Source organism: Pempheris klunzingeri, chromosome 11, assembly GCF_042242105.1.
Source record: "Pempheris klunzingeri isolate RE-2024b chromosome 11, fPemKlu1.hap1, whole genome shotgun sequence".
In the NCBI taxonomy this organism is placed as follows: domain Eukaryota; kingdom Metazoa; phylum Chordata; class Actinopteri; order Acropomatiformes; family Pempheridae; genus Pempheris; species Pempheris klunzingeri.
In genome coordinates this window covers 25,929,719-25,955,814 of record NC_092022.1, presented here as the reverse complement: position 1 = coordinate 25,955,814, position 26,096 = coordinate 25,929,719, and the positions used below count along the sequence as shown (strand labels likewise).

At 45.9% G+C, this 26,096-nt stretch overlaps 1 protein-coding gene across 1 annotated transcript in view; it reads left to right on the top strand.

The window, feature by feature from the left end:
* Positions 1-26,096, top strand: part of LOC139209239 (paired box protein Pax-7-like) — a 49,220-nt gene that overhangs the window by 7,602 nt on the left and 15,522 nt on the right. The window contains exons 5-7 of the mRNA XM_070838879.1: positions 13,087-13,286; positions 22,707-22,872; positions 23,964-24,163. Coding sequence (XP_070694980.1) covers positions 13,087-13,286; positions 22,707-22,872; positions 23,964-24,163 — 566 coding nt within the window. The remainder of the gene's footprint in view (positions 1-13,086; positions 13,287-22,706; positions 22,873-23,963; positions 24,164-26,096) is intronic.

Here is a 26,096-nt window from a genome sequence, read left to right as displayed (position 1 = left end):
CAAAAATATCTGTCGCCTAAATTAAATACTGCCTAAGATCATCTGCATGTTCTCAACATCTATAGAAGATTACTGTCACTGGCTCTTCAGTAGGAAACATGGTATAGTTTGATCCAGGAAAAATAGAGAAGATGAAATTCAGAGGAAAAAACAAGAAGTGGACCAAAATGTAAATAAGAATCAAGGCCGCAGGCCAGACTGTGGACGTCCTCGGTCTTTTGTTTCGTTCAAAGGATGAATACAGAAGATTTTACAATATTAAATCTAGAAATTCTGGAATTTACTCAGTGTTTAAACTCCCCCCTCGTTGCTACGGACCTGATAAATATACATAAAATGAAGCATGAAAAGAAATAATCTACTATGAATTATTCTAATACTTTAATTTTGAAAAAGGCAGCTAGATATTGTATTCTCTTAATTCTATCATTAGCCATTTTTTCAGTTTAATTTAAAATAAGAAGAAAAAAGAATTGGCCAAATACAAGCGTGGAGACAGTGTGAAAATAAAAGTGATGTGTGTATAACTGATTATTCATATTAGCAGTGAATGGAGAGGTCCTGTGTTGGGGAAATGGTTGAGGGAATTATTTTAGTCGGGAACTAAATGCATCTCTAAAATCCTGTTTGAAATTTCCATACAGAGGTCTGTGTGCTCGGATCTATTAGATAGCTTATTCATGCTTTTCTCCATCAATCCGTGCAGGAAATCACATTCACCAAACGCAACCATCCAGTGTAATTGGCTAGAAAATTACCTTAAATATACAGAGATTAGTGGGCCATAAAGGCCTGGCAGTTTTTTAGGGGAAGAGTAAATGTTCACGCTACTGAAAGGTATGAAAGTGGATTAATGGTCATTTCTCCGTCACTGCATTAAAATAATTCGAGCCACATATTTAACACTCTCTCAGGCCACAATGGGAACTGAGCGTTGTTCAAACTGCATCTCTGTGGAAATAGACGAAGGGCTTTTTGCTCTCGTCGCATCTGATGACAAAATGAATTGTTCATTTGGAGTTTTCTTCCGTGGACGACGTCGGTTTAAACCTCTGAATATTCTGAGCAGAGGCCTCGACGTTAACTGGAGACGGCTGACAACCTGGCTGAGAAACATTTCAACACTTAATGTGCTTTGGACGAACAGGATGAGATAAGTAGTCACGTGACCTTCATCATCATGGTAACAACAGGTGCTTGTTGTCATGGTAACAATAATAAACGTGTCATTACTATTAGTTAGGTCACCAAAACTACTATACAATAAATATGATTTGATGAAATAAGTGTGTTGGTCATGTAACTTAAGTCCAGATATGAAGACCAGGCTGCAGACATGTTGCTGCTGGGTTCAGGGTTCAGGTCTGGTGGCTGTAAAGCTGAATGAATGATTAGAAAATAAAATGTCATACACTCCAGTAAAGGATTTTAATTTTTTAAAATGTATTCTGAGCTGTAATCACAGCCGTCACACCACAGTCCACAATATTATATATTATATATTATAATATATTGTTGTAACACACTCCATGTTCTTAATATCCTAAATAAATATAGCAAATATATCTATCGAAATAACCACTAATAACCAGCCAATCAGATTTATTTGTGCTTTGTATCCATACTGCATGTGGCTCAGATTAATGCTCAGTAAAACACAGGATGTCTTCAGTGACGTATCGAACTGCTTAGAAAATGATGAAATGAATATTTTTGATTCCAAAAAAATAGATTTTTTCAAGTAGACTCACTTTTAATGTAATTTATCAAAAGTGATTCATGCCACCGGCTCCATGTGACATGTGTGATGATGAGAGTTGATGGAGGATGAGGCGCTGCTGTCCTCCTGTCTGATGATGACGTTCAGATTTTAGCTGGAAACAAAGTGACTGAACTGAAATAAATGACTTGAATTTGCCTTTTTTTCCCAAATGCTGGCCTTAAAGTCGGCATTGTTGAGTAGTTTTGGCTCCGTTCAGACGGCATGTGGACAGAAAACAGCAAGTACGGCTGCTTTCAGATGTGGAAAAAAAGGAGGAAAAAAAAAAAAGAAGGACTCTGAAATGGACTAGGAGGCCTGTCTGTTATTTTCTGGCTGCCTTTGCCATTGAAGGAGTTGATGAACTCCTCCAAGTTTATTAAAGAAAAGGAAACATGAACCAAAGGCTTGAGGCAAGCAGGCTGACAGTTTATAAAGTGGCGGCCATTGTGGCCTGAAGGCAGATGCATGAATACCTTTGAATAGACTCCCTCAAAGTGACACGATTGAGCTAGACAACAGCAAAACGCTGAAAGGAAAGCTTCTCCTCTGCGCTGCAGAGCTGATGGGCATTTCAAATGCAGCTGCTTTGAATGAATGTGCATCTGCAGTGGGAGGGTTTGCTGTGGTCCTCTCTCCACTTTTTTTTTTTTTTTTTTACTGCTGTTTGGCTGAAAGTAAAAACCTTGTGCTCCCTACAGTCATTCCAAGTGGCAGGTGTCTTGATACTGTTAGTGAAATCTGCTAACAGAAAAGACCAGTGAAGGCAACAAGCTCTCTTCCAAACTGGACACACAGCGTCACACACTGTTAGAATGAGTTCATTTGATGAAAATAATCACAAAAATCATCACCAAGAGAGCAGATGAACTATTGAGAAGACATAAATGTACGTGTTCTTTGGAGCTTTGGGGATGTGTTTGTAGTGACAGTGGAGAAAATGAAGCAGTCGTCACAAACTCTAGTGGAGAAAGAGAGGAGTTCTACTGTAAAACAAAATTAAAGCAATCCAAATATTAAGATGTTCATGCCACATATAACACGTTGGTTGAAATTAAAAAGAAAAATAAAATAAAAAATAAGAGTAATAATAGAAGGAGTTGCTATTTTTGATGCATCAGTTTTCTCATTCTGTCTGTGAATGAAGGGAGCTCATCATGTGCAGATAAATCATAATAATTAAAAAAAAATTGCTAATTGAAACTTGGAAATCCAACATTTCACCCAGAGGTGGCACAACAAGGACGGCGTCTTGTCAAAAGGCTTTATTTTCTGGGGAATGTTTCATCCTACTGGAAGCACGGATGTGTTGAATCTCATGACAATCTGCTCGATAGATGTTTGGGATTTCTTAACAGTTAGAGATGTCGGTCTGTAGGTTACGCTAGAAAGGTCAGTACTTGACACAGTGCAGGTGGAGACAGCGAGCAGGAACACTGCAGAGATGTTCTGCAGGTCTCTGATATTCTTGTTTCTCTCCATTCTCTGAATTCTGTGATTTATTTATCAAGCAGCATCAGTAAGCAGAGTTTGGCTCATCTGGTAGAAAAACTGCTGGTAGAAATCCTAAAATCTTCAAAATCTCATTATCAGAGATTCGTATCAATTGTTCCAATTTCTTGAATATAAACATAAATAGCCTGTATTTTCAGTCACCATATGAGCATGGAGCCTAATTAGTGGTTACCAGTGCAGCCAGATAACCTAAAACGTGCCACTTATGGCCATAAAATTGCCCATTTTCTGCTTTTTAGCCTCTTTATCCTGGAATATTTCTCACTGCCTTATTTGTGTCCTTTTCGCTCTTATACACAAAGGCAATAAACATGTCCTCTGAGTGTTGCAAATCAGAAATTTGCTCCCCCCCCCTCCACCAGCTGTGAGAGTGATGGACAGCGATGAGTGCAGACATTTTGGGGCAGCCGGCTGAGAGTGAGCGCTCAGCTTCAAACAGCAGGGTTTGTCTTACAGTGGAAGTGACGGCACTGACTTGGCTCTGAGCTGCTGCAACAGTCAAAGACACTAGATTATAGGTTTGACCTGCAGTTTTACACTACGGGCCCTCGTAGCTAGTCCAACTTTAAAACTTAAAGTGGTTCCTCTGCTTAAATGAGTTAACTAGACAGTACTGGTTTGTGTCTGCACATGGGATTTGTTGACTGTAAAAAAACACATGCCTTATCCTTTAAAACTTTCCACCAGCTACTGTGGTGGTTAATTAACATCACAATGTATATAACACCTTTGTTCTTGATGTGCTCTGATTGGTTAAAGCTAAAATGTTTTTTGTGTGCTTCACTGGAAAAAGAAACCAACACTCATGTCTTGAATTGAGTGCTGAATTGAATATCCGAAGCTGTAACGAATGCAAAACGTAATGGCTTCTTGTGGCTAAGAAATGATCTTATAATGTTAAATCACATTGCCTTGTGTTACAGCTGCTGGTGTCTGTGTGTGTGTGGATAGCCCTCACTGTCAATTAGAATAATTTAAACAGCATTTACACATCCCTGCTCTGCTTTTACAGTAGACAGTGAGGCTGGTTTATGACCGTACCGATTCCCAGTGTGTGACGTGTTCATCAGAGGCCTCTCGGAGGGTCAGGACGACCCAGATTGGCATGAAAAGTGACATCAGCAGAGAGATTTTTGCCCTTTGGAGAGACGAGCCGCTCACTTATCCCTGCATCTCTTACAAACACACCTCAGTGCATTTCAAAGCTTTTTACCCACAATCCTGTAAAGAGAGTCAACAAGCACAAATCACTTCATTTTTCTTGCGCTTCTCTGATTGTTAATCTACTTTCTTCCAAAATAAGATTATTCTATTGCTCTTTAAAACTTTCTGCAATTGCTTTCTTTAAGCCTGCAGCTGTCCACTGAGGGCTTTGCTGTGTCGAGTATATCTTACGAGTGCCTCTTATTATTATATTTGCTCCCAGCTCTAATCTTTATCAGTGTTTATATTGACAGTCTGCAATTTTTGTTTATGGCTATTTTTTATCTACTAAATAAAGACACTTGCATGCCAGTGCCTCGGGAGGAAAGAAGATAAAGACTTTGCATTAATAGCAGTTTGCTAAGACATAATGCTCTGATAAAGCCAACATCTTTGTGTGGGCTGGATTGAGTTCAGTGCCAGTTTTATGTAGCGTTTACTGAGAGCACACAGCTCGCAGTAACAGCTCCTATAGCTTTCTGTGACACCATGTGTTTGTGGCTGCCGTCAACAATTTTTTCAAAGTTCGGATTTTTCAATTCATTTTTTCCAGCACACAGAGAGAGAGAGAGAGAGAGAGAGGGAGAGAGAGTGCAGAGTTCCTAAATCTATTGGCAAATATTTTACTCATCACTGTAAAACTGCCTACGTTGCACACACTCCACTTCTGCTGCTTACTATTCACTTTTGCTTGCATTTGTTGTGACTAAATTCCATTGTGTTAGAGCTGTGTTGGAACAAAGGCAGAACAATGCTGAACTGCGTGAAAGGGAGCGTGTGCAGAGGCAGCGGCGGCGCTGCAGCGCTGGTCTCGGCTTCAGCTCAGTTTTTGCTCACTTGGGTTTGAATTTGAGGCCTTTGTTGAAGGAACGGTTCCCGGTGCCAATTGGCAGATTTTATTTCACTGTCTTTTGTATTCTTTGAATATTTTTCAAAACTTTGGCTTTGGCCTCAATAAGTTGAGTGTTCAGACCTTCAATTCAAAGCCCTGTTTTGTTTACAGGCATAAAAATCTGCAAGTCAAATGAAAATATGCCTTTGCAGCAAATTTTGTGTGTACCTATAGTTGATATTACAGTAAGCTATGTAACAAATTACATATTTATTGAATGAAAACCTTCAGGAGCAACTGGGAGCTGTTAATCTATAGAAGATAGTTGGTTGAGTTGGTATAAATTGAGTTGGATGTGGTTTGCGCTGGCAGACACACAGGGTGTTTAAACTGATCAACACAAACAGGTTTGGAGAAAAGTACAACTGCAGCAGGCGAAGTAACATTCAGGTTTTCTGATAAATGCTGTTTGCCTGGAGTGTGAAGCTTCAATATGTTAAAATGCATTGATATAAAAGAAAAAAAAAAAAAATCTAGTTCATGTTCCGGCAGCCTCCCCCATCTATCTGATCCATGTCATGCCTCGGCACCATTTGACCTCTTTAATTCTTAAATATGCAGGCGGCACTTTGCTTGGCTGCTCAGCTTTAGTGACTCAGGCTGGAAGTGTTTACTGAAGTCCTGCAGAGTGCGGCAGGGCTGCTCGTGGGCTTTCATGGCCGGCGGCCCCCTGAGGTGCTGCCTCTATTGGCCCTGAAAGGCCGTGGGAGGCTCCCGGGCCTCCGTTGTTTAAGGTGAGCCCACTTTGTCATTGAGGCAGCTGAGCAGAAAGAGGCATCCAAAGAGCCTTCAGAGCCAAGACGAGACGGCTAAAAGAGCCACAGGCAGCACCTCTCCACTTCACCCCGTCCACATTACTATTCACACGCCTCCGGCCAAAGCTCCTCAGCCGCTGACTGTAGTCCTGCTGCTGGTTATTCGGTCAGCTAGATGTGGAGGGGAAGAACCAGCATGCTGGTTAAAGTGCCTGTTTGATTTCTGCCTTGACCCCTGTACAATGAAAGTGAATTCACGTGACAGACAAACATTCATATTCTCTTTCTAAAATCATACGAGTGATCATCAGTCTTTCTGTCTGCTTAAAGTCTGAATATTACTCATGTGAAACTGCAAATACATCAACATTTTATCAACATACTGAGGGGACATTCCTACAAATTCTAAAAATGCTGGATTTGTTTTTTCCATGATAGTTTTTTGTGTTTTTTCTGTCTGTGGCAGCTCAGTACAGGTGTTGGTGAATACAGCTAAAGTCAGCTGTCTGTCCTGTGCAGCCATTACACTCCCTCAAAAGAGTTTTCTGTGATAATATTTAGTTTATAAGAAAACTAAAAACCAAAAGTTGGGGGTGGTGCCACACAGAATACAGATTTTAATAAGTTAAAGTCTTAAACTAACACAGGCTTTTTAAAGAATCTGGTGCATCACGTTATTGAACTTTCCAAGTCCATGTAAATAAAAGCGTGCTGACTGGACGGTGGGTCCGGTGGGAGGTGGAGGGAGGTGGAGGGAGGTGTGTAGGAGCTAGTCACGGTGTGAAGACGTGGAGTGCTGGCAGTGAGGGAGCAGGCAGGTGGGTTCAGTCCTGCCCTCAGGCTGAGCACATAGTGGAGACAGAGATCCTTATCGGAGACGGCACACTAGAAAAGACTTTCTCCGTCTTTCATCTCTCATGCACACAAACACAACTGCTGTGAACAAAACTAACACATCAACAGGCCAGTTTCTGAGAAAGACACGTCTCTGCACTAATAAATTCATCAATTGTTGAGACAATGAAGTCTGTTCGACTGGTCAGAGCCTGTGGAGCAGATCCTGAGTGGAATTATACTGGAACTAATATGATTTTCAAAATGACCCATAATTAGTTTCATGCAGCTCTCCAGAGCTCTGTCTGTCTTTGTCCCCGTGTCTTGGTCAAAGTGGGAAACAGTATTGTATTCTCCACCAGAACGCAGTGTTTACACACTCTACACGCCTCACTGGCCGTCAGCACAGGACTTGTGTCACGTGTCCACTGCTACAAATAATTATTAGTAAAACAGACTCTGGGAACCTTAAGGGCACCTGAGGATGGAACACCTGCTCACAGAGAAGATCAGCTGTTGAGGCACAATCATGTGTATTAATTAGTTGTTGTGTGTTGGTGTATTAATATTTTAAAATGCCATCACCCTTCCACTAAAGCAACCTTTGTCTATTCCAAAAGAAAGAAAAACAACAAAATAAACTCATATGTTTGGTTTTTAAAAATACATTCTTGTTTTGCTGATTTTCACCAAACAAATCGCATTTTTTTTTTTTTTTTTTTAATTAAAGTGCATCATATGCTTCCACTGATAGAAAGTGAAGAAAAAAAGCAGTAGTACGGTCACTAAGGTTTGTACAGTAACAGTAACTGAATACTGAATACATGTTTTACCAGCAGAACTGAGCTGCAGGCAGCGTGAACAGCATTTAGAGATGAAATCCACAGTAAATTAATAAGTAACTACAACATATATATATATATATTAAAATTAAATTTGAGCCTTCATGTCTCTTCTGTAAGAATCAACTAAATATTTGCCCTGCAAAGGATTTATTTTCATGCTGCACATTTCACCCAGGTGTCTACATTACCTCCAAACACTAACCGATGTCCTGCATTGGCCTCCTGCTGTCAGACTGATCCCGGGACAATTAGTACTAACTGACTCATTTAATGAAAATCAAACAAAAATGTCAATGTCAAATTGATTTTTCACTACAGGACAACATTTGAGAGCTGAAGGCTCAGAGGGACACGTTCTGCTCTGAAGAGAATAATTGGGTATTAATTTGCTGATAAATACTCTCCCTAGAACAGGGAAATGGAATTAGAGCGATCTTTATTAAGTAATCACAATGTCCCATTTTACTGCCACAATGAATAAGTGGCTTTGGATCGAACTGGACAATAATTGTTTAATTAGATTTGTTTTTAGAGGAAGACAGAGTGTGTGTGTGTGTGTGTGTGTGTGTGTGTGTTTGAAGTTGCTGCACACTATGCCAGTGATCTGATAAAAAAATAAGAGCATGGATGTGTTTCTATACTAATCGTATTCACTCTGTAACAAAACCAGGCTGTTGTGTGAAACCAAAGTGTACAGCCTGCTATTTATACTGCAGCACATTTGCAAACCTTGTGACTGTGTGTGTGTGTGTGTGTGTGTGTGTGTGAGGAGCTTCACGGCGCTCCCGTTTGCCTGATAAGACATAGCATGCCAATTGAGGGATCTGGTGGAGACAAAGATGAAGTCCAGGTTTAGCCCCTCTATCGGCTCTAGGCGTCTGTCTCATTACCATAATCTCTGCTTTCCATTATCAGCTGGGGAGAAGAGCTGACCCTCCTGATCCACCGGCCTGTCAAACTTTATTCTCCTCCATCCTGGGGATCCTTATTGTGCTGCCATCCAAAGTGAGCGTGGTGCTGCTGCAAGCATGCAATACCAAACCACCAGTGCCGCCGAGGCCGTTGGTGCGGCCGCCCGGCGACACTGTGCTGTAACGTGCACTTTCATTTGCACGTCCAATCATTGTGAGCTTCGTTCTCAGCTCTGCACTCTCAGGCGATCCAGGTTTTTAAAGTCTCCACTCTGGCAAGACAAACCTAAAGGCAAAACACCAATTATTCAAGTGCAAATGAAATGTTATTGCCAGAGCACAGACGTACACTGAACAGGGCTCTCAAACGATTTCATCTGCTTTATTGTTATTATTATTAATGCTCATTTTTAAAATATTTAATATTCAAAAGACAAAAAGAAAAAAAAATCTGACCTATATTCTAAATATAATATCAATATTGAAATAATAATAATAATAATAATATACTGAAAAAGGTTCCCGCACACACAGCTGATAGTTTTATTATCATGATCGTCCACTTGAAGGCTGAGATGTTCTTTTTTATTTTAAAAACAGATTTTATCTAGATTTCCAAAATGTTTTGACCCACATTATAAGCACTCCACACATCAAAAACCATGACTCATCAGCAATCTGTGAACATCCTGACTGCTAACAACACTCCTACAACTCTGTAAGTAAAAAAATCTTACGGCCATTTTTCTCAGTCGGATGCCAAATCCATGCAGTGTGGGGGAGACAGAGACGGAGAGGAAGAGTCACAAACAGAAAATAATGTAAGGCAAGGAAGCCTCATTTCACTCACATCCCTCCCTCTCTCTCCCACCTCTGCCCCTCTCCTCCCTTAAATCCAGCAGCATGTGGAGGGAAAACAAATAGAGTCCATCCCGCCGCAGCAGCACCCGCAGGACTCCGAGGTGCCTTTTGGAAAGTGATCCCAGCCCACTGCTGCGGCCTCAAGTGTTGTCACGCTGAGTTAGTGCCAAATTGCTTTGCAGCAACCCCCCATCCCTTCACCAACCTGCCAGCAACAAACAAGACATATCCAGTAAATGGAAACTTTCTTTAAAAATGCATGTGTGTAAATAATCCTCCAGTGCACAAATATAGATGTTTTTTACCTTGGTTTTTAGGAAAACAAATCTTTGCAGGGACTAAATGGTGAAAGAATTGATTTAATTAATGCAGCAGCATGTCCTGCGGCCACATGTAATCCGTTGAGAATTCTCTTGCGGGAGCTTTCAAGGGGGGGAGCTAAGGGGGGATACAAAAAGATATTCTCCCTGAGACTCTTCCAGTGGCCTGTAATGGGAGCCTCGCACTAATCCCATAATTCCTTGTTTAATTAAACTACAGAGCCGACCCTGTAGTTGTCTAAACCAGTTTGATGGGCCTTTTCTTTCTTATTTAACCAGCACAGGACCAGCTTCTGCACACAATGAACGTACTCATCCAAACAAATCAATAAAGTTTACAAAAATATCTGTCCTCCTCTCGCCACAGGCAATACCCAGAATTCACTGCGCCACAATACGTTTACGACAAATATTTCCATGAAAGACCTTTTCACTCTTCTGCACTCACACTGGGGGAGATGAATCTTTAACGTTGTTCTCAGTCTGTCACACTGTGACATGATGCCTGGTGAATTATACGATTCTTTTCAAGTGTTTTCCTTTTTATTTGTGTTTTGAACGTAAGAATAGCAGTAACCCTGTCGTGCTGGTGTCCTGTCACGTCGGTTCATGTAGGTTTAAGTCACACGGGGGGGATGTTGGTCTTATATTTCTGATGCTGATGAACTTGGCTGTTTCTTTATGTGGTTTACAGTGAAGTGAAGGGTCAGTGTGGCAGTCTTCAAGTTTCTATATTCTAATATCTGTTAGTATAACAGCATTTTTTCAGCAACACAGTCAATCAGTGGATTTGCAGCTGGTAACTGCCTCTCTTTAAAGCACGTTTGTTAATTACAGGAAGAGAGAGAGAATCTCCAACATTTGGATTTTAATGGACACATTTTTATAGTTATCTAATCAGCTAAATGCAAAGGGATCCTGTGGTCTGTTAGCAGGTGAGACATCATTTCAATCTAAGTTCCTGCTGGTTTTAAAGGAATACATTATCCATCCTTAGTCAGTACAGATATTTTCCTCCTACAGAGCAGAACAAGATTCCTCTGTGTTATTTGCTGGTTTAACCATCAATAGTCAGGTTCATTCAGGTCTTTCAGGTGGTGTAGAAAGTGTAGAATTTTTCATTTGGCCAGTTAAAAAAAACCAGAGGAATCATGTAAACCTCCCATATGAGATCTGATCTGTCATACCATACTGAGCATTATATCTCAATATGACTGCTCTCCAATCCTGGTAAACAGCAGGCAGCTTCATTTGAGATAGATATCTGCATGCACCGAGTAATCGTCCACAGCTGCTTCTGAACAGCAGCGTGGACACATTGTGTGTGAGTGAAATCAGCTGCACAATAAATATTTAGGGGACTATTTTCAGTCTGCCAGTGTGTTTGTCTGGGCTGCCCTGAGGCCCACAGTCAAAGAATGATGCTACACACATCACCAAGGTGGTCTGGAGAGATTAGAACCCTTCATTCCTCTCCAGCTCTCAGCACTGTGCCCTCAGGGATGCTGGGAACATACAGGTTTTGATATAAAATTGTATTTACCAAGCACAAGAAAATTGTTTTATCATATAAATAACCATATAGAGAAATTATTGGAAGCTACATTTATCCCTTCTTCTTCCTCAAACCTCCCTCTGTGTGCATCTGAAGGAAGTTTAAACATGCCTGCTGTTGATTTGTGAACAACAGAGTTTGTTACTGACAGACAATAAAACCACAAAGCTACCGGACACACATATTACAAACAGCACACAGCACATGATCCCTGTCTTCACTCTAGAGGGGGTGTGTGTGTGTGGGGGGGTGCTTAGTTTCCTCTGTTGCAAAGTTTGATGAAACATATGGTAGAAAAGTCCATAACAAGAGAGTGAATGCACCTTGAGGTGAAATTGTTGTTTCCAAGGTCGGGTGACAAGTTAACAAGTCCTCCAGTGCTGAAGTCAGTGTGCCAGTGTTGCTTATTTCAGCATTTAACCATCAATCAACAATCATCTATTAAAGAGAACCATAGAATCCATCATGCTGTAGCTGTGGATGCTCTGTGTAACATATAACCAAGGGTGGAAGTGACAATAAATGACATTTATTCTTGTTACTGTAACAAAGTTAGATTTAGTGTAAATGTTGTTTTTCATTTAGTTTTCAGCGTCCCTACATTTCAGGTCCCGTAAAAACTCAAGTAGCATGAAAAAGTCCTGATGAACTCTGAGAAAGGAACAAAAGAAAGGAACCAAATGAGCAGCTGCAGCAGAGTGGGACAGACAGGCTGAGCCCCCCCCCCTCCTTTTTAAACGTGCTTTAACGTTAGCGCAGAGCACATTTTAACTGAACCACCGTTTACATAAGTGCTTTTAATTCTACTTATTCCATCTGTGAGTAGAACACACAGACTTCACACATAATGTGCTGGTCAAATATGAAATACCCAGATGGCTTGTACATCAAAACAGTGTGCGACATGCTTCTTTTCCTGAACTTTGGCCTCCATTTGTTGTTTCATATTAATACCAGTGTGTTTGTCTTCAACCACTCTTGCCGACGCTAACCTGAATTTTACACGTAAAGCTGAATAACCTAATATACTGTTTATTGTGTTGCATAAATGAACACACACATTATATCTCAGCTGAAACTTGAAACGTTTGTCAGTTTAACATTCTTGAGCAAACTGTAAATCGCAATTTACCTGTTTTTACCTGCTGCTGTGATCATAGAGGCCATTTAGGGATCGTAAAAACAGATAAAGAACGTTTTAAAGAACAGACTTCATATTAAAATACAGCTTATTTACATTGTCCGGCCATAGAACGACTTGTAGAAATGCTCATTTAGTCTATTAACCATCCAAAATAATGGAATTACATTCAATTTCAAAGGACTGCCAAACAGAAATAATGTAGTATTACTATAATCAGTAGATGCCCTGGAAAAAAAAACATTCTTATTATTATTTAAGCTGATGTGCCTTTTGATTTAATCAGCTAGTTGTGAGAGATTTTGATTCTTTCATGGTAAGTCATGTGATGTTGTTGTACCAATGCAAATTTGCAAAATCGTGACTTTGTGAAAGGAGTCCATAGATAACATGTCATCCAGCAACTGTGGAGCTGACTGCTTTGTACGTCTCCGTTTTTATAATTTATAAAACACGTCGGTGACCCCTAATGTCCGCCTCCATGTCTTTGTTCAGGCAGTCGGATGGATGAAGTGTCAGATGTGGAGTCAGAACCTGACCTCCCCCTGAAGAGGAAGCAGCGCAGAAGTCGGACCACGTTCACAGCGGAGCAGCTGGAGGAGCTAGAGAAGGCTTTCGAGAGAACCCACTACCCTGACATCTACACCAGGGAGGAGCTGGCCCAGAGGACCAAACTCACTGAGGCCAGGGTGCAGGTAATCCACTGACACCGAGCTCTACCTCCACACATCTATTGGTCCATCACCTGTCCGTCCATCCATCCATCCACCCACCTGTCCGTTTGTGCTTCTGTTCATCCACTGGAGCACAGGCCATGTTCACATCACCGATAGACACATAAAGATGAGAGGGTCAGTAAATGTTTGAACTGTGCTGCGTTACAAAAGAGGAGGAAGAAAAGAAAGAAGAAGAAGAATCACTAAAATGACTGAATGACATAGATTCCACTGTGTTGTGTGCTGATAAAGTAACACCCTGCCTGCGCTCATGGATCAGCATCCTGACATAGATCTGAAAACTGTCTCTTCACTTTAGTTTTCCTCTTCTTAATGTCAGCTTTTGCTGCTGCCGCAGTGCCGCTCTGCTCAGCCACTGACCAGACGCTCAGTTCAACAACCAGGTCCCACAAACAAACCAACGAGACTGACGTTCATGTGCTGCTCAAAATATTAATGTCATTATGACACTCAACAGCAGCATCTCTTCTCAGAAACACTAGCCCCCTTAATCGGGATAATCCACAAAACACACTTCAGAAAGTTTTTATTTCAACAGCTTTTTTTATTTCTATCAATTAACCCTATCCTGTTCTGGTATGGGAGACACATCCCCGGCCTCTATCCGCTCTGAAACCTTTGTCTCGCCCATTTGGGGCCACAGATTAATTTGGCCAACATTTCTAGCTATTACACTTTGTTTTCAAGTGTTAAACAAAAGGGACATGCATTGATTTTCCTTTTTCCTTTTCTTCTCTGTTCTGATAATCCTTCACAGAACACGGTTCTTGCCGTGCTGTTAACCTGTGTGACTGGATTCATTATTGTACCGGACGTCTCCACATTCACTCAGTGCTTGAGACTCTTCCAGCTGTTTCCACGTCAGCTGAGTTACCTTTCTCTGGCCTGTCTTTGTTTTGAGAGCCCCACAGTGTCCCAGTAGTGCTGAAGAAAATACAGCAGAGCTCAAACGACAGCTGTTAGGTGTTCAATGGTGGGGTGGGCGCTGCATTCCTCACGCATGTCTCACTCCTCAACGTCTTGGCTGGAATCGGTCTTTCCCACCACTTTCAAGCCTACCATTCATTGTAAAATTCACAGCAGATCACAGAAGAGTCTGAGCTGTCTCATGGGAGTTTTAATCCCCAACAGCAACATGGATCAGTCAAGACCCGGGCGAAGTGAGAGAGTGAGAAACCAGTGTGGTGTGGAAAGCGGTCCATACATGCCTTATAGCTCTGTAGAGCCAAGAAGTATACCTGTACTCAGCACGTGACATCACCTCAGACAGGTTTCAGCCTGATATTCAAATATCAACCGTTAATGTACAGACAACACTTTCTCACTGACTTGTTAACGAAGTGTCATTTCAGTTCCATCGCAACGGAACAGAACCCAAAAAAAGAAACCCCAGTGCAAGCAGAGGAGAGGGCAGAGTGGACCTGGTCATGTTGGGGGCAAAGTGTGGACCTGGTCATGTTGGGGGCAGAGTGGACCTGGTCATGTTGGGGGCAGAGTGGACCTGGTCATGTTGGGGGCAGAGTGTGGACCTGGTCATGTTGGGGCAAAGTGTGGACCTGGTCATGTTGGGGCAAAGTGTGGACCCGGTCATGTTGGGGGCAGAGTGGACCTGGTCATGTTGGGGCAAAGTGTGGACCTGGTCATGTTGGGGCAAAGTGTGGACCTGGTCATGTTGGGGCAAAGTGTGGACCTGGTCATGTTGGGGCAAAGTGTGGACCTGGTCATGTTGGGGCAAAGTGTGGACCTGGTCATGGTGGGGCAGAGTGTGGACCTGATCATGTTGGGGCAAAGTGTGGACCTGGTCATGTTGGGGCAGAGTGTGGACCTGATCATGTTGGGGCAAAGTGTGGACCTGGTCATGTTGGGGCAGAGTGTGGACCTGGTCATGTTGGGGCAGAGTGTGGACCTGGTCATGGTGGGGCAGAGTGTGGACCTGGTCATGTTGGGGCAAAGTGTGGACCTGGTCATGGTGGGGCAGAGTGTGGACCTGGTCATGGTGGGGCAGAGTGTGGACCTGGTCATGATGGGGGCAGAGTGGACCTGGTCATGTTGGGGCAAAGTGTGGACCTGGTCATGTTGGGGGCAGTGTGGACCTGGTCATGTTGGGGGCAGTGTGGACCTGGTCATGTTGGGGGCAGAGTGTGGACCTGGTCATGGTGGGGGCAGTGTGGACCTGGTCATGGTGGGGGCAGTGTGGACCTGGTCATGTTGGGGGCAGAGTGTGGACCTGGTCATGGTGGGGCAGAGTGTGGACCTGGTCATGTTGGGGGCAGTGTGGACCTGGTCATGGTGGGGGCAGTGTGGACCTGGTCATGTTGGGGGCAGAGTGTGGACCTGGTCATGGTGGGGCAGAGTGTGGACCTGGTCATGGTGGGGGCAGTGTGGACCTGGTCATGGTGGGGGCAGTGTGGACCTGGTCATGTTGGGGGCAGAGTGTGGACCTGGTCATGTTGGGGCAGAGTGTGGACCTGGTCATGTTGGGGCAGAGTGTGGACCTGGTCATGGTGGGGCAAAGTGTGGACCTGGTCATGGTGGGGCAAAGTGTGGACCTGGTCATGTTGGGGCAGAGTGTGGATCTGGTCATGTTGGGGCAAAGTGTGGACCTGGTCATGGTGGGGCAGAGTGTGGACCTGGTCATGGTGGGGCAGAGTGTGGACCTGGTCATGTTGGGGCAAAGTGTGGACCTGGTCATGGTGGGGCAGAGTGTGGACCTGGTCATGGTGGGGCAGAGTGTGGACCTGGTCATGATGGGGGCAGAGTGGACCTGGTCATGTTGGGGCAGAGTGTGGACCTGGTCATGTTGGGGGCAAAGTGTGGACCTGGTCATGTTGGGGCAGAGTGGATCTGGTCATGTTGGGGGCAGAGTGTGGACCTGGTCATGTTGGGGGCAGAGTGGACCTGGTCATGTTGAAGCAGAGTGTGGACCTGGTCATGGTGGGGCAGTGTGGACCTGGTCATGTTGGGGGCAGTGTGGACCTGGTCATGTTGGGGGCAGTGTGGACCTGGTCATGGTGGGGCAGAGTGTGGACCTGGTCATGGTGGGGCAGAGTGTGGACCTGGTCATGGTGGGGCAGAGTGTGGACCTGGTCATGGTGGGGCAGACTGGACCTGGTCATGTTGGGGGCAGAGTGTGGACCTGGTCATGGTGGGGCAGAGTGTGGACCTGGTCATGGTGGGGCAGACTGGACCTGGTCATGTTGGGGGCAGAGTGTGGACCTGGTCATGGTGGGGCAGAGTGTGGACCTGGTCATGGTGGGGAAGACTGGACCTGGTCATGGTGGGGCAGAGTGTGGACCTGGTCATGGTGGGGCAGACTGGACCTGGTCATGGTGGGGCAGAGTGTGGACCTGGTCATGTTGGGGGCAGAGTGTGGACCTGGTCATGGTGGGGCAGAGTGTGGACCTGGTCATGGTGGGGCAGAGTGTGGACCTGGTCATGTTGGGGGCAGAGTGTGGACCTGGTCATGGTGGGGCAGAGTGTGGACCTGGTCATGGTGGGGCAGACTGGACCTGGTCATGTTGGGGGCAGAGTGTGGACCTGGTCATGGTGGGGCAGAGTGTGGACCTGGTCATGGTGGGGGCAGAGTGTGGACCTGGTCATGTTGGGGGCAGAGTGTGGACCTGGTCATGTTGGGGCAGAGTGTGGACCTGGTCATGGTGGGGCAGAGTGTGGACCTGGTCATGGTGGGGCAAAGTGTGGACCTGGTCATGGTGGGGCAGAGTGTGGACCTGGTCATGGTGGGGCAGAGTGTGGACCTGGTCATGATGGGGGCAGAGTGGACCTGGTCATGTTGGGGCAGAGTGTGGACCTGGTCATGTTGGGGGCAAAGTGTGGACCTGGTCATGTTGGGGCAGAGTGGATCTGGTCATGTTGGGGGCAGAGTGTGGACCTGGTCATGTTGAAGCAGAGTGTGGACCTGGTCATGTTGGGGGCAGTGTGGACCTGGTCATGTTGGGGGCAGAGTGTGGACCTGGTCATGGTGGGGCAGAGTGTGGACCTGGTCATGGTGGGGCAGAGTGTGGACCTGGTCATGGTGGGGCAGTGTGGACCTGGTCATGTTGGGGGCAGAGTGTGGACCTGGTCATGTTGGGGGCAGAGTGTGGACCTGGTCATGGTGGGGCAGAGTGTGGACCTGGTCATGGTGGGGCAGAGTGTGGACCTGGTCATGGTGGGGCAGACTGGACCTGGTCATGTTGGGGGCAGAGTGTGGACCTGGTCATGGTGGGGCAGAGTGTGGACCTGGTCATGGTGGGGCAGACTGGACCTGGTCATGTTGGGGGCAGAGTGTGGACCTGGTCATGGTGGGGCAGAGTGTGGACCTGGTCATGTTGGGGCAGAGTGTGGACCTGGTCATGGTGGGGCAGAGTGTGGACCTGGTCATGGTGGGGCAAAGTGTGGACCTGGTCATGGTGGGGCAAAGTGTGGACCTGGTCATGTTGGGGCAGAGTGTGGATCTGGTCATGTTGGGGCAAAGTGTGGACCTGGTCATGGTGGGGCAGAGTGTGGACCTGGTCATGGTGGGGCAGAGTGTGGACCTGGTCATGTTGGGGCAAAGTGTGGACCTGGTCATGGTGGGGCAGAGTGTGGACCTGGTCATGGTGGGGCAGAGTGTGGACCTGGTCATGATGGGGGCAGAGTGGACCTGGTCATGTTGGGGCAGAGTGTGGACCTGGTCATGTTGGGGGCAAAGTGTGGACCTGGTCATGTTGGGGCAGAGTGTGGACCTGGTCATGGTGGGGCAGACTGGACCTGGTCATGTTGGGGGCAGAGTGTGGACCTGGTCATGGTGGGGCAGAGTGTGGACCTGGTCATGGTGGGGAAGACTGGACCTGGTCATGGTGGGGCAGAGTGTGGACCTGGTCATGGTGGGGCAGACTGGACCTGGTCATGGTGGGGCAGAGTGTGGACCTGGTCATGTTGGGGGCAGAGTGTGGACCTGGTCATGGTGGGGCAGAGTGTGGACCTGGTCATGGTGGGGCAGACTGGACCTGGTCATGTTGGGGGCAGAGTGTGGACCTGGTCATGGTGGGGCAGAGTGTGGACCTGGTCATGGTGGGGCAGACTGGACCTGGTCATGTTGGGGGCAGAGTGTGGACCTGGTCATGGTGGGGCAGAGTGTGGACCTGGTCATGGTGGGGGCAGAGTGTGGACCTGGTCATGTTGGGGGCAGAGTGTGGACCTGGTCATGTTGGGGCAGAGTGTGGACCTGGTCATGGTGGGGCAGAGTGTGGACCTGGTCATGGTGGGGCAAAGTGTGGACCTGGTCATGTTGGGGCAGAGTGTGGACCTGGTCATGGTGGGGCAGAGTGTGGACCTGGTCATGATGGGGGCAGAGTGGACCTGGTCATGTTGGGGCAGAGTGTGGACCTGGTCATGTTGGGGGCAAAGTGTGGACCTGGTCATGTTGGGGCAGAGTGGATCTGGTCATGTTGGGGGCAGAGTGTGGACCTGGTCATGTTGAAGCAGAGTGTGGACCTGGTCATGTTGGGGGCAGTGTGGACCTGGTCATGTTGGGGGCAGAGTGTGGACCTGGTCATGGTGGGGGCAGAGTGTGGACCTGGTCATGGTGGGGCAGTGTGGACCTGGTCATGGTGGGGCAGTGTGGACCTGGTCATGGTGGGGCAGTGTGGACCTGGTCATGGTGGGGGCAGAGTGTGGACCTGGTCATGGTGGGGCAGTGTGGACCTGGTCATGTTGGGGGCAGAGTGTGGACCTGGTCATGTTGGGGGCAGAGTGTGGACCTGGTCATGGTGGGGCAGAGTGTGGACCTGGTCATGGTGGGGCAGAGTGTGGACCTGGTCATGGTGGGGCAGACTGGACCTGGTCATGTTGGGGGCAGAGTGTGGACCTGGTCATGGTGGGGCAGAGTGTGGACCTGGTCATGGTGGGGCAGACTGGACCTGGTCATGTTGGGGGCAGAGTGTGGACCTGGTCATGGTGGGGCAGAGTGTGGACCTGGTCATGGTGGGGGCAGAGTGTGGACCTGGTCATGTTGGGGCAGAGTGTGGACCTGGTCATGTTGGGGCAGAGTGTGGACCTGGTCATGGTGGGGGCAGAGTGTGGACCTGGTCATGTTGGGGCAGAGTGTGGACCTGGTCATGGTGGGGGTAGAGTGTGGACCTGGTCATGTTGGGGGCAGAGTGTGGACCTGGTCATGTTGGGGCAGAGTGTGGACCTGGTCATGTTGGGGCAGAGTGTGGACCTGGTCATGGTGGGGCAGAGTGTGGACCTGGTCATGTTGGGGCAGAGTGTGGACCTGGTCATGGTGGGGCAGAGTGTGGACCTGGTCATGTTGGGGCAGAGTGTGGACCTGGTCATGGTGGGGCAGAGTGTGGACCTGGTCATGTTGGGGCAGAGTGTGGACCTGGTCATGGTGGGGCAGAGTGTGGACCTGGTCATGTTGGGGCAGAGTGTGGACCTGGTCATGTTGGGGCAGAGTGTGGACCTGGTCATGGTGGGGCAGAGTGTGGACCTGGTCATGGTGGGGTAGAGTGTGGACCTGGTCATGTTGGGGGCAGAGTGTGGACCTGGTCATGGTGGGGCAGAGTGTGGACCTGGTCATGGTGGGGCAGAGTGTGGACCTGGTCATGTTGGGGCAGAGTGTGGACCTGGTCATGTTGGGGCAGAGTGTGGACCTGGTCATGTTGGGGCAGAGTGTGGACCTGGTCATGGTGGGGCAGAGTGTGGACCTGGTCATGTTGGGGCAGAGTGTGGACCTGGTCATGGTGGGGCAGAGTGTGGACCTGGTCATGTTGGGGCAGAGTGTGGACCTGGTCATGGTGGGGCAGAGTTTGGACCTGGTCATGGTGGGGCAGAGTGTGGACCTGGTCATGGTGGGGCAGAGTGTGGACCTGGTCATGTTGGGGCAGAGTGTGGACCTGGTCATGTTGGGGCAGAGTGTGGACCTGGTCATGTTGGGGCAGAGTGTGGACCTGGTCATGTTGGGGGCAGAGTGTGGACCTGGTCATGGTGGGGGCAGAGTGTGGACCTGGTCATGGTGGGGCAGAGTGGACCTGGTCATGGTGGGGGTGGGGTGTGGACCTGGTCATGGTGGGGGTGGGGTGTCATGTCTTCTAAACCAGAAATCAGCATATTAAATATAATTTTAAATTAAATTTTAAAGTCAAAGCCATTTTGTGTAGAATTTTCATGTAACACAGTTGCTTTAAATATCAGCCTCGTTTTTGAAAACATAAAATCTGATTTATTTAATTGAACACCTGATGCATCCATAAATACACACATACTCTAATACATTCTGCCCTCATCAATCAACAAACAACTGAATAATCTCTTATAATAAGCTCTTAACTGTTTTCTGTTGCTCTTGTGAGGAGGAGGTGGCAGGATGAGGGTGACACTCTGTCTCTCCCGTTCCTCATTCTTCCCGTCTGGAAGTTGGACTGTTGCGGTGATCAGTCGACTCTACTTCTCCTGCTTCTCTCGCAGTAGTACCTCAGGGCGTCAACACCTGCTCTAATTATTTGAGTCTCTTCCACAGAAATAGGAGTCCAAATGATCTTCTCCACTTGAAAGGCATGTTTTCATTTGCTCCAAATGAAAAAGGAGGATTCCTGTAGAAAGTGGGCGAGTAGGGAGCTGGAGGCAATACATAGATTCCTGCTATGGTTTGGAATGTGAGGTGTGTGTGTGTTAGTGTGTGTGTGTGTGTGTGTGTGCTTGTATTAACTCATGTGAGTGCCATTGTGCGGTTGATTCATAGTGATACAAATGCAGTTACCTGTGTGTCCAAATGTGTGTGACGGGGTGACAGTGCTCTGAGAGGGGGTCTACTGGAGAGCGACAGGCTGATACTTGCTCTGAGCTTCTGTCTTTTAGTTGACTTTAATTAAGAACTTGGAAATTAGTGTCCTGCTGAGCTGAAAAACAGGACTGTTTAGCTTTTGGCCATACACACACACACACACACCTTCGTCAGTTCACAGTCTGCCTGATTTGACCTACTTCACTGGACTTGGGAGGGAGTAGGTGTGTGTGTGTTTGACATGTCCTTGAGTTTGACACACTAAACTCTCCTCTAGACAGCTGATGATACTGCACATTATGCTATAGTTGCACTTTTGGTTACCTTAAAATCATCTGAGAGCTTCACTTTAGCACTTTCCCACTGCTGCTGGCTCCACTTCAGTTTGTCGTACATCTTTGTGCACTCCTACAGTTCTTACTATGCCTTCACACTCACATTTACACCCTTATCTCTGACCTCTCTTTGTACAGGAAACACAACTTTCAGCAGTGACACCACACGCTGCCAGTGGATATAAATAGTCAAGCAATATGAATGGAATTCTTTTTGCGGCTGCAAAATCTCTGCAGTGAAGTTTCTGGCTCAAATCTTATCAAGAGCTAGTTTTGATTATTTGGCTTAATAAAATCTGTTACATGCATCTTGTGAGAAACTAGAAATAACAAACTAGAATTATTGTGGTACCACAAAAAAAAAAAGAATTCCCAAGCCTCTAGATTATGAAGTTGTAAGTTACTTTGATTAATCGTGTGTAAAGTGTTTAGCTGTGTGATCTTGACACCTCCTGTCCCTCCTCTTTGGCCTCTGTTCATCCTATTAAGGCTGCATTCAGCTGTCTCAAGTCAGTGAGGAACAATCCATGATTAACTGTTTACTTTCTAATCTATGCCAAACATCAGTGATCTTTTCTTGTACAATTTGGTGATATTTTAAAGTTGAACTCCTCTGGTCACTTAGGGTGCAAATGCTTAGTACATCCAGGGACACCCATCAGTGATGCTGGGTTTACATTTGGAGTAACCAGCAGTGTCGCTGACACACACAGCTCCACAGGTGTCACACTGTGCACTACACACTTCTAGTATTCACCATCCTCAAGTCTCATCTCATCTCATCTCATCTCATTTTCTATACCGCTTATCTGTGAGGGTTGCGGGGGGAGCTGGAGCCTATCCCAGCTGACTTTGGACTTTGGGTGAGAGGCGGGGTACACCCTGGACTGGTCGCCAGCCAATCACTCACACCTACGGGCAATTTAGAGTCACCAATTAACCTAATGTGCATGTCTTTGGATTGTGGGAGGAAGCCAGAGAGAACTAGCATGGGGAGAACATGCAAACTCCACACAGAAAGACCCTGGGATTTGAACCCGGGACCTTCTTGCTGTGAGGCAACAGTGCTAACCACAGCACCACCATGCTGCTCCTAACCTCAACTCAAAATTTCAAAATACTCACTGACAAAACAGATGTGTCACAGAGACACACAGAATGTTTCACGTCTTCAGCTGCCAGCTAACGTGTCGTTTATTTAGATGAAACATGACTCACTCTTACTCTGAGAAACAATTTACTGAATAACACCAATGTTTTTGCTCTGTTTTTTTTCAGGTGTGGTTCAGCAATCGAAGGGCAAGGTGGCGAAAACAAGCAGGAGCCAATCAGTTAGCAGCATTTAACCACCTGTTGCCGGGTGGATTCCCTCCCACGGGGATGGCAACACTTCCGACGTACCAGCTGCCAGAGTCCAGCTACCCAACCAACAGTCTGCCCCAAGGTAGGACAGATAACACGTTTATGTTGATAGTAGACATCTGGGTGACACGTGTACATGTAGTGAGATGTTGTTCCACTACGAACCTCCAGAACGGCTTCATTGCTCCTCCTCCTGGAACTCTACTGGAGGGATGAATGCATTCCTCTAAAACACATTCCCCCCTCTGGTGTTTGATGGTGGTGGTGGTGAAGAGCTGTTCAGCTGGGTGGAGGTCTGGTTCATCCTCATCAGACCGCTCAGTGAGCCCTGGGAGCTCTGTGAAACACTGTTTGTTAGTTTGAAGATGCAAGTCAAAAATCCAGCTGCTAAAGAGTCAGAGAGGTCCATGTCATGTTGCTGTTCCTCTTCCCCCTACGGGCCAAGAAGTGAAAACTTCAAACAAGAAGGTCATGTCACCTGTAGTTATGTCGGTTGTGGAGAATTTCAGGTCATCGGGGCCATCTGACGTCCACGTGGGGAAATCAATCAACACACACTTTCTAAAAGACATAATGGACTACCAGTGTATACAGACCAGGATACATGCTCATTACACTGCAGGTTTAACTTCTTCACTATCACTAGATTGATTTGATAGTAGTTAAGCTTTTGAAATGATGCCAACATTACACATGTACCTTACTAAGACCCTGCAGTTGGTGCATTTCCTCTCAGACCACAATGAGCCCACTTGGAGTGAGTGGACTGAGACTCACCTATTCAGAAAGTGTCTTTTGAGTTGTTTGGTCCGCACCAGAGGACTATTGACGGCTTTGACACCAGCCCAAAAGACCAAACCCAATAGACTAGGTATGAAAGCAGTTCTGGCAGACAACTTGAGTCTGCTGCTACACTTGCATGCAACATATATCCAAACCATTCTTTTCTTCGTGGTAGTGTTTTTCAGCTACCAGTCTTCTGCTGCTGCTGCTGCTCATAGATAAATCTGTGTCTAATGTTGTTCAGCACAGGGGAAACCACCATCCTAGCTCCTGTCCTATCTACATGCTTGAGCATTAGAGGAAATGAAGAAGTCAGAGGGTACAGGGAGGTGTTAGATACATGTATATGCTTTGAATACTCACTATGCACTATTGTGTTTTGCTCTTCAGACGGTGTCAGCACAGTTCACCGTCCCCAGCCGTTACCTCCATCCACCATGCATCAGAGCGGTCTGTCCAGCTCTGACAGCAGCTCTGCCTATGGGCTAGCCTCCAACCGCCATGGCTTCTCCAGCTACTCCGACACCTTCATGAGCTCTGCAGCACCGAGTAACCACGTCAACCCTGTCAGCAACGGTCTCTCCCCACAGGTAAGAGCTGCTAGACTTTAGTAATGCCAGTGCGAGGATATGTAGTCAACTCACTCATGAATCACGTAAAGTAGACAAACCTAAAGATCAACCTCATCAGTGTCCTTGGCTGTAATCTATTGCTGTAATCCCAGTAAGTCACCTTTGACTGAGGTGGGCTGATTAATGGAAAATGATGTCAAAATGATGTTACTTCTACTGTTAACTAATTAGCAGGGTTAGCTGAACACTTTGTCAATTAGTAATTGGCAAAAAGCTATTAGATTAATTTTCCCAGTGCTGGTCCTCGCATCAGTGGAATCAGTGACCTGGGAGGATCTCACAGCGAGGGGGGAAAGCAGTGTACGTACGATGGAGCCTTCAGGGCACTACAGGGCTGTGTGGCCACTCGCTCAGTCTTTTTTTAAACTTTAAGAGGGGAAGAGGGAAAACACGAGGAGCAGTTCTTATTCCTTATTATGCAAGTGGTTATCAAAAAGCTCCACACAGTCTATTTATTCAGCTTCAAGCTCCCTAAACGTTGTCCATTTTCTCCATTTTTGATGAAAGGTAGACATTTTCAGCCTCAAGTGATAAGTTAGTCTTTCCATGGTATAGATTTCGTCAATAACGTCCAACCAATGTCCAAGTAGCGGGCGATCAGTTTTCATCCAACTCCTTGTGATGACCTTGCAATAATCAAGACCTTGAATAAATAAACATCCCTTTGTTCCATTACTTTCTCAGGTATGGCTCCCAAATACATGATCTTGGGGTCTTTTTGGATAATATAATGCAGGATTTTCCGCAGAGTCTCACTCACTTCGTCCCAGAAACGTTGTCATCTTTACACATGACCAGAAAATATGAGTGTGGGTGGCGTCTCCATGGCCACACTGCCTCCAACAATATTGCTTTGAATCAAGCACATATTAAATACTGTGCTTGGACGGTACTTTTACAGTCTGTAGTGCTGTTATCCTGCGCCTTCATCTGGTCTCAAATTACATGAAGTGTGAACAGTATGAAGAGAATAATAGTATTATTAATAGCAGTTAGAATGATTCTTGAATTACTGTGTTGATTTTTTTTGAAAGGAGAAGATAAGATAGATTTTTCCATTAACATTTCCACATTATTGAGAAGATCCCTTTTCCTATCAGTGAGTGCTGCATTACCTCCACACACCCCTTTGCTAATGGGTGAATTAAAACAATAACATTTTATAATTAATGTTATCCACCAACCCTTAGTCTGTGCAATCACTTACATTGTTCGACCTCATTGCTCGTAATGGATTCTGGCTTGAAGTTTCAACCAGAAAGAAGTTCATTTGGAGAACAAATCCTTTCCACTCTTCAGGGGGAAAAACAGAAAAGAAATAATCTCACTGACTAATGACTGTGATCATTAATTTCAGACATCGTCTCTCGTTTTTTAATTAGCAGATGCTGCTGTTAATGCTGGCTGCTCCGATGAATTGCAGCTCATATCCAAGCACCATATCCCGTAGTCCTGTAGTGGTTTAGAGGAAATAACTGTAGTAAAGGTTTTTACTCCAGTGGACGACTTGATCCATTGATTTTCACTGACCCAAATTAACCTGGGGGGTTCCATCGACTATCTTTTATTTCCACATAAGCTCTTTAGTATTCCCTTTCCGTTGGTTCCAGTGGATCAGTTTACTGATTTTAGCCAGTAAATTCATTGAAGTGTAATCAGGAGGATCATGAGAAATCCTGGCTGCCACAATACTGAACCTTTGCTGCTGCTGGAGTGTAATGTTTGCTGTTACTGTAACAGTATTACAGTCGTGTAAAGTAACAGGAATACAATGATGGTCTGCTGGAGTTCACATAATAAAGCATTGCTGATTGGCTCCAGTTCCCCCGCGACCCCGACGGATAAGCGGAATAGATAATGGATGGATCTTTTGACTGACATTGGCCAAGTG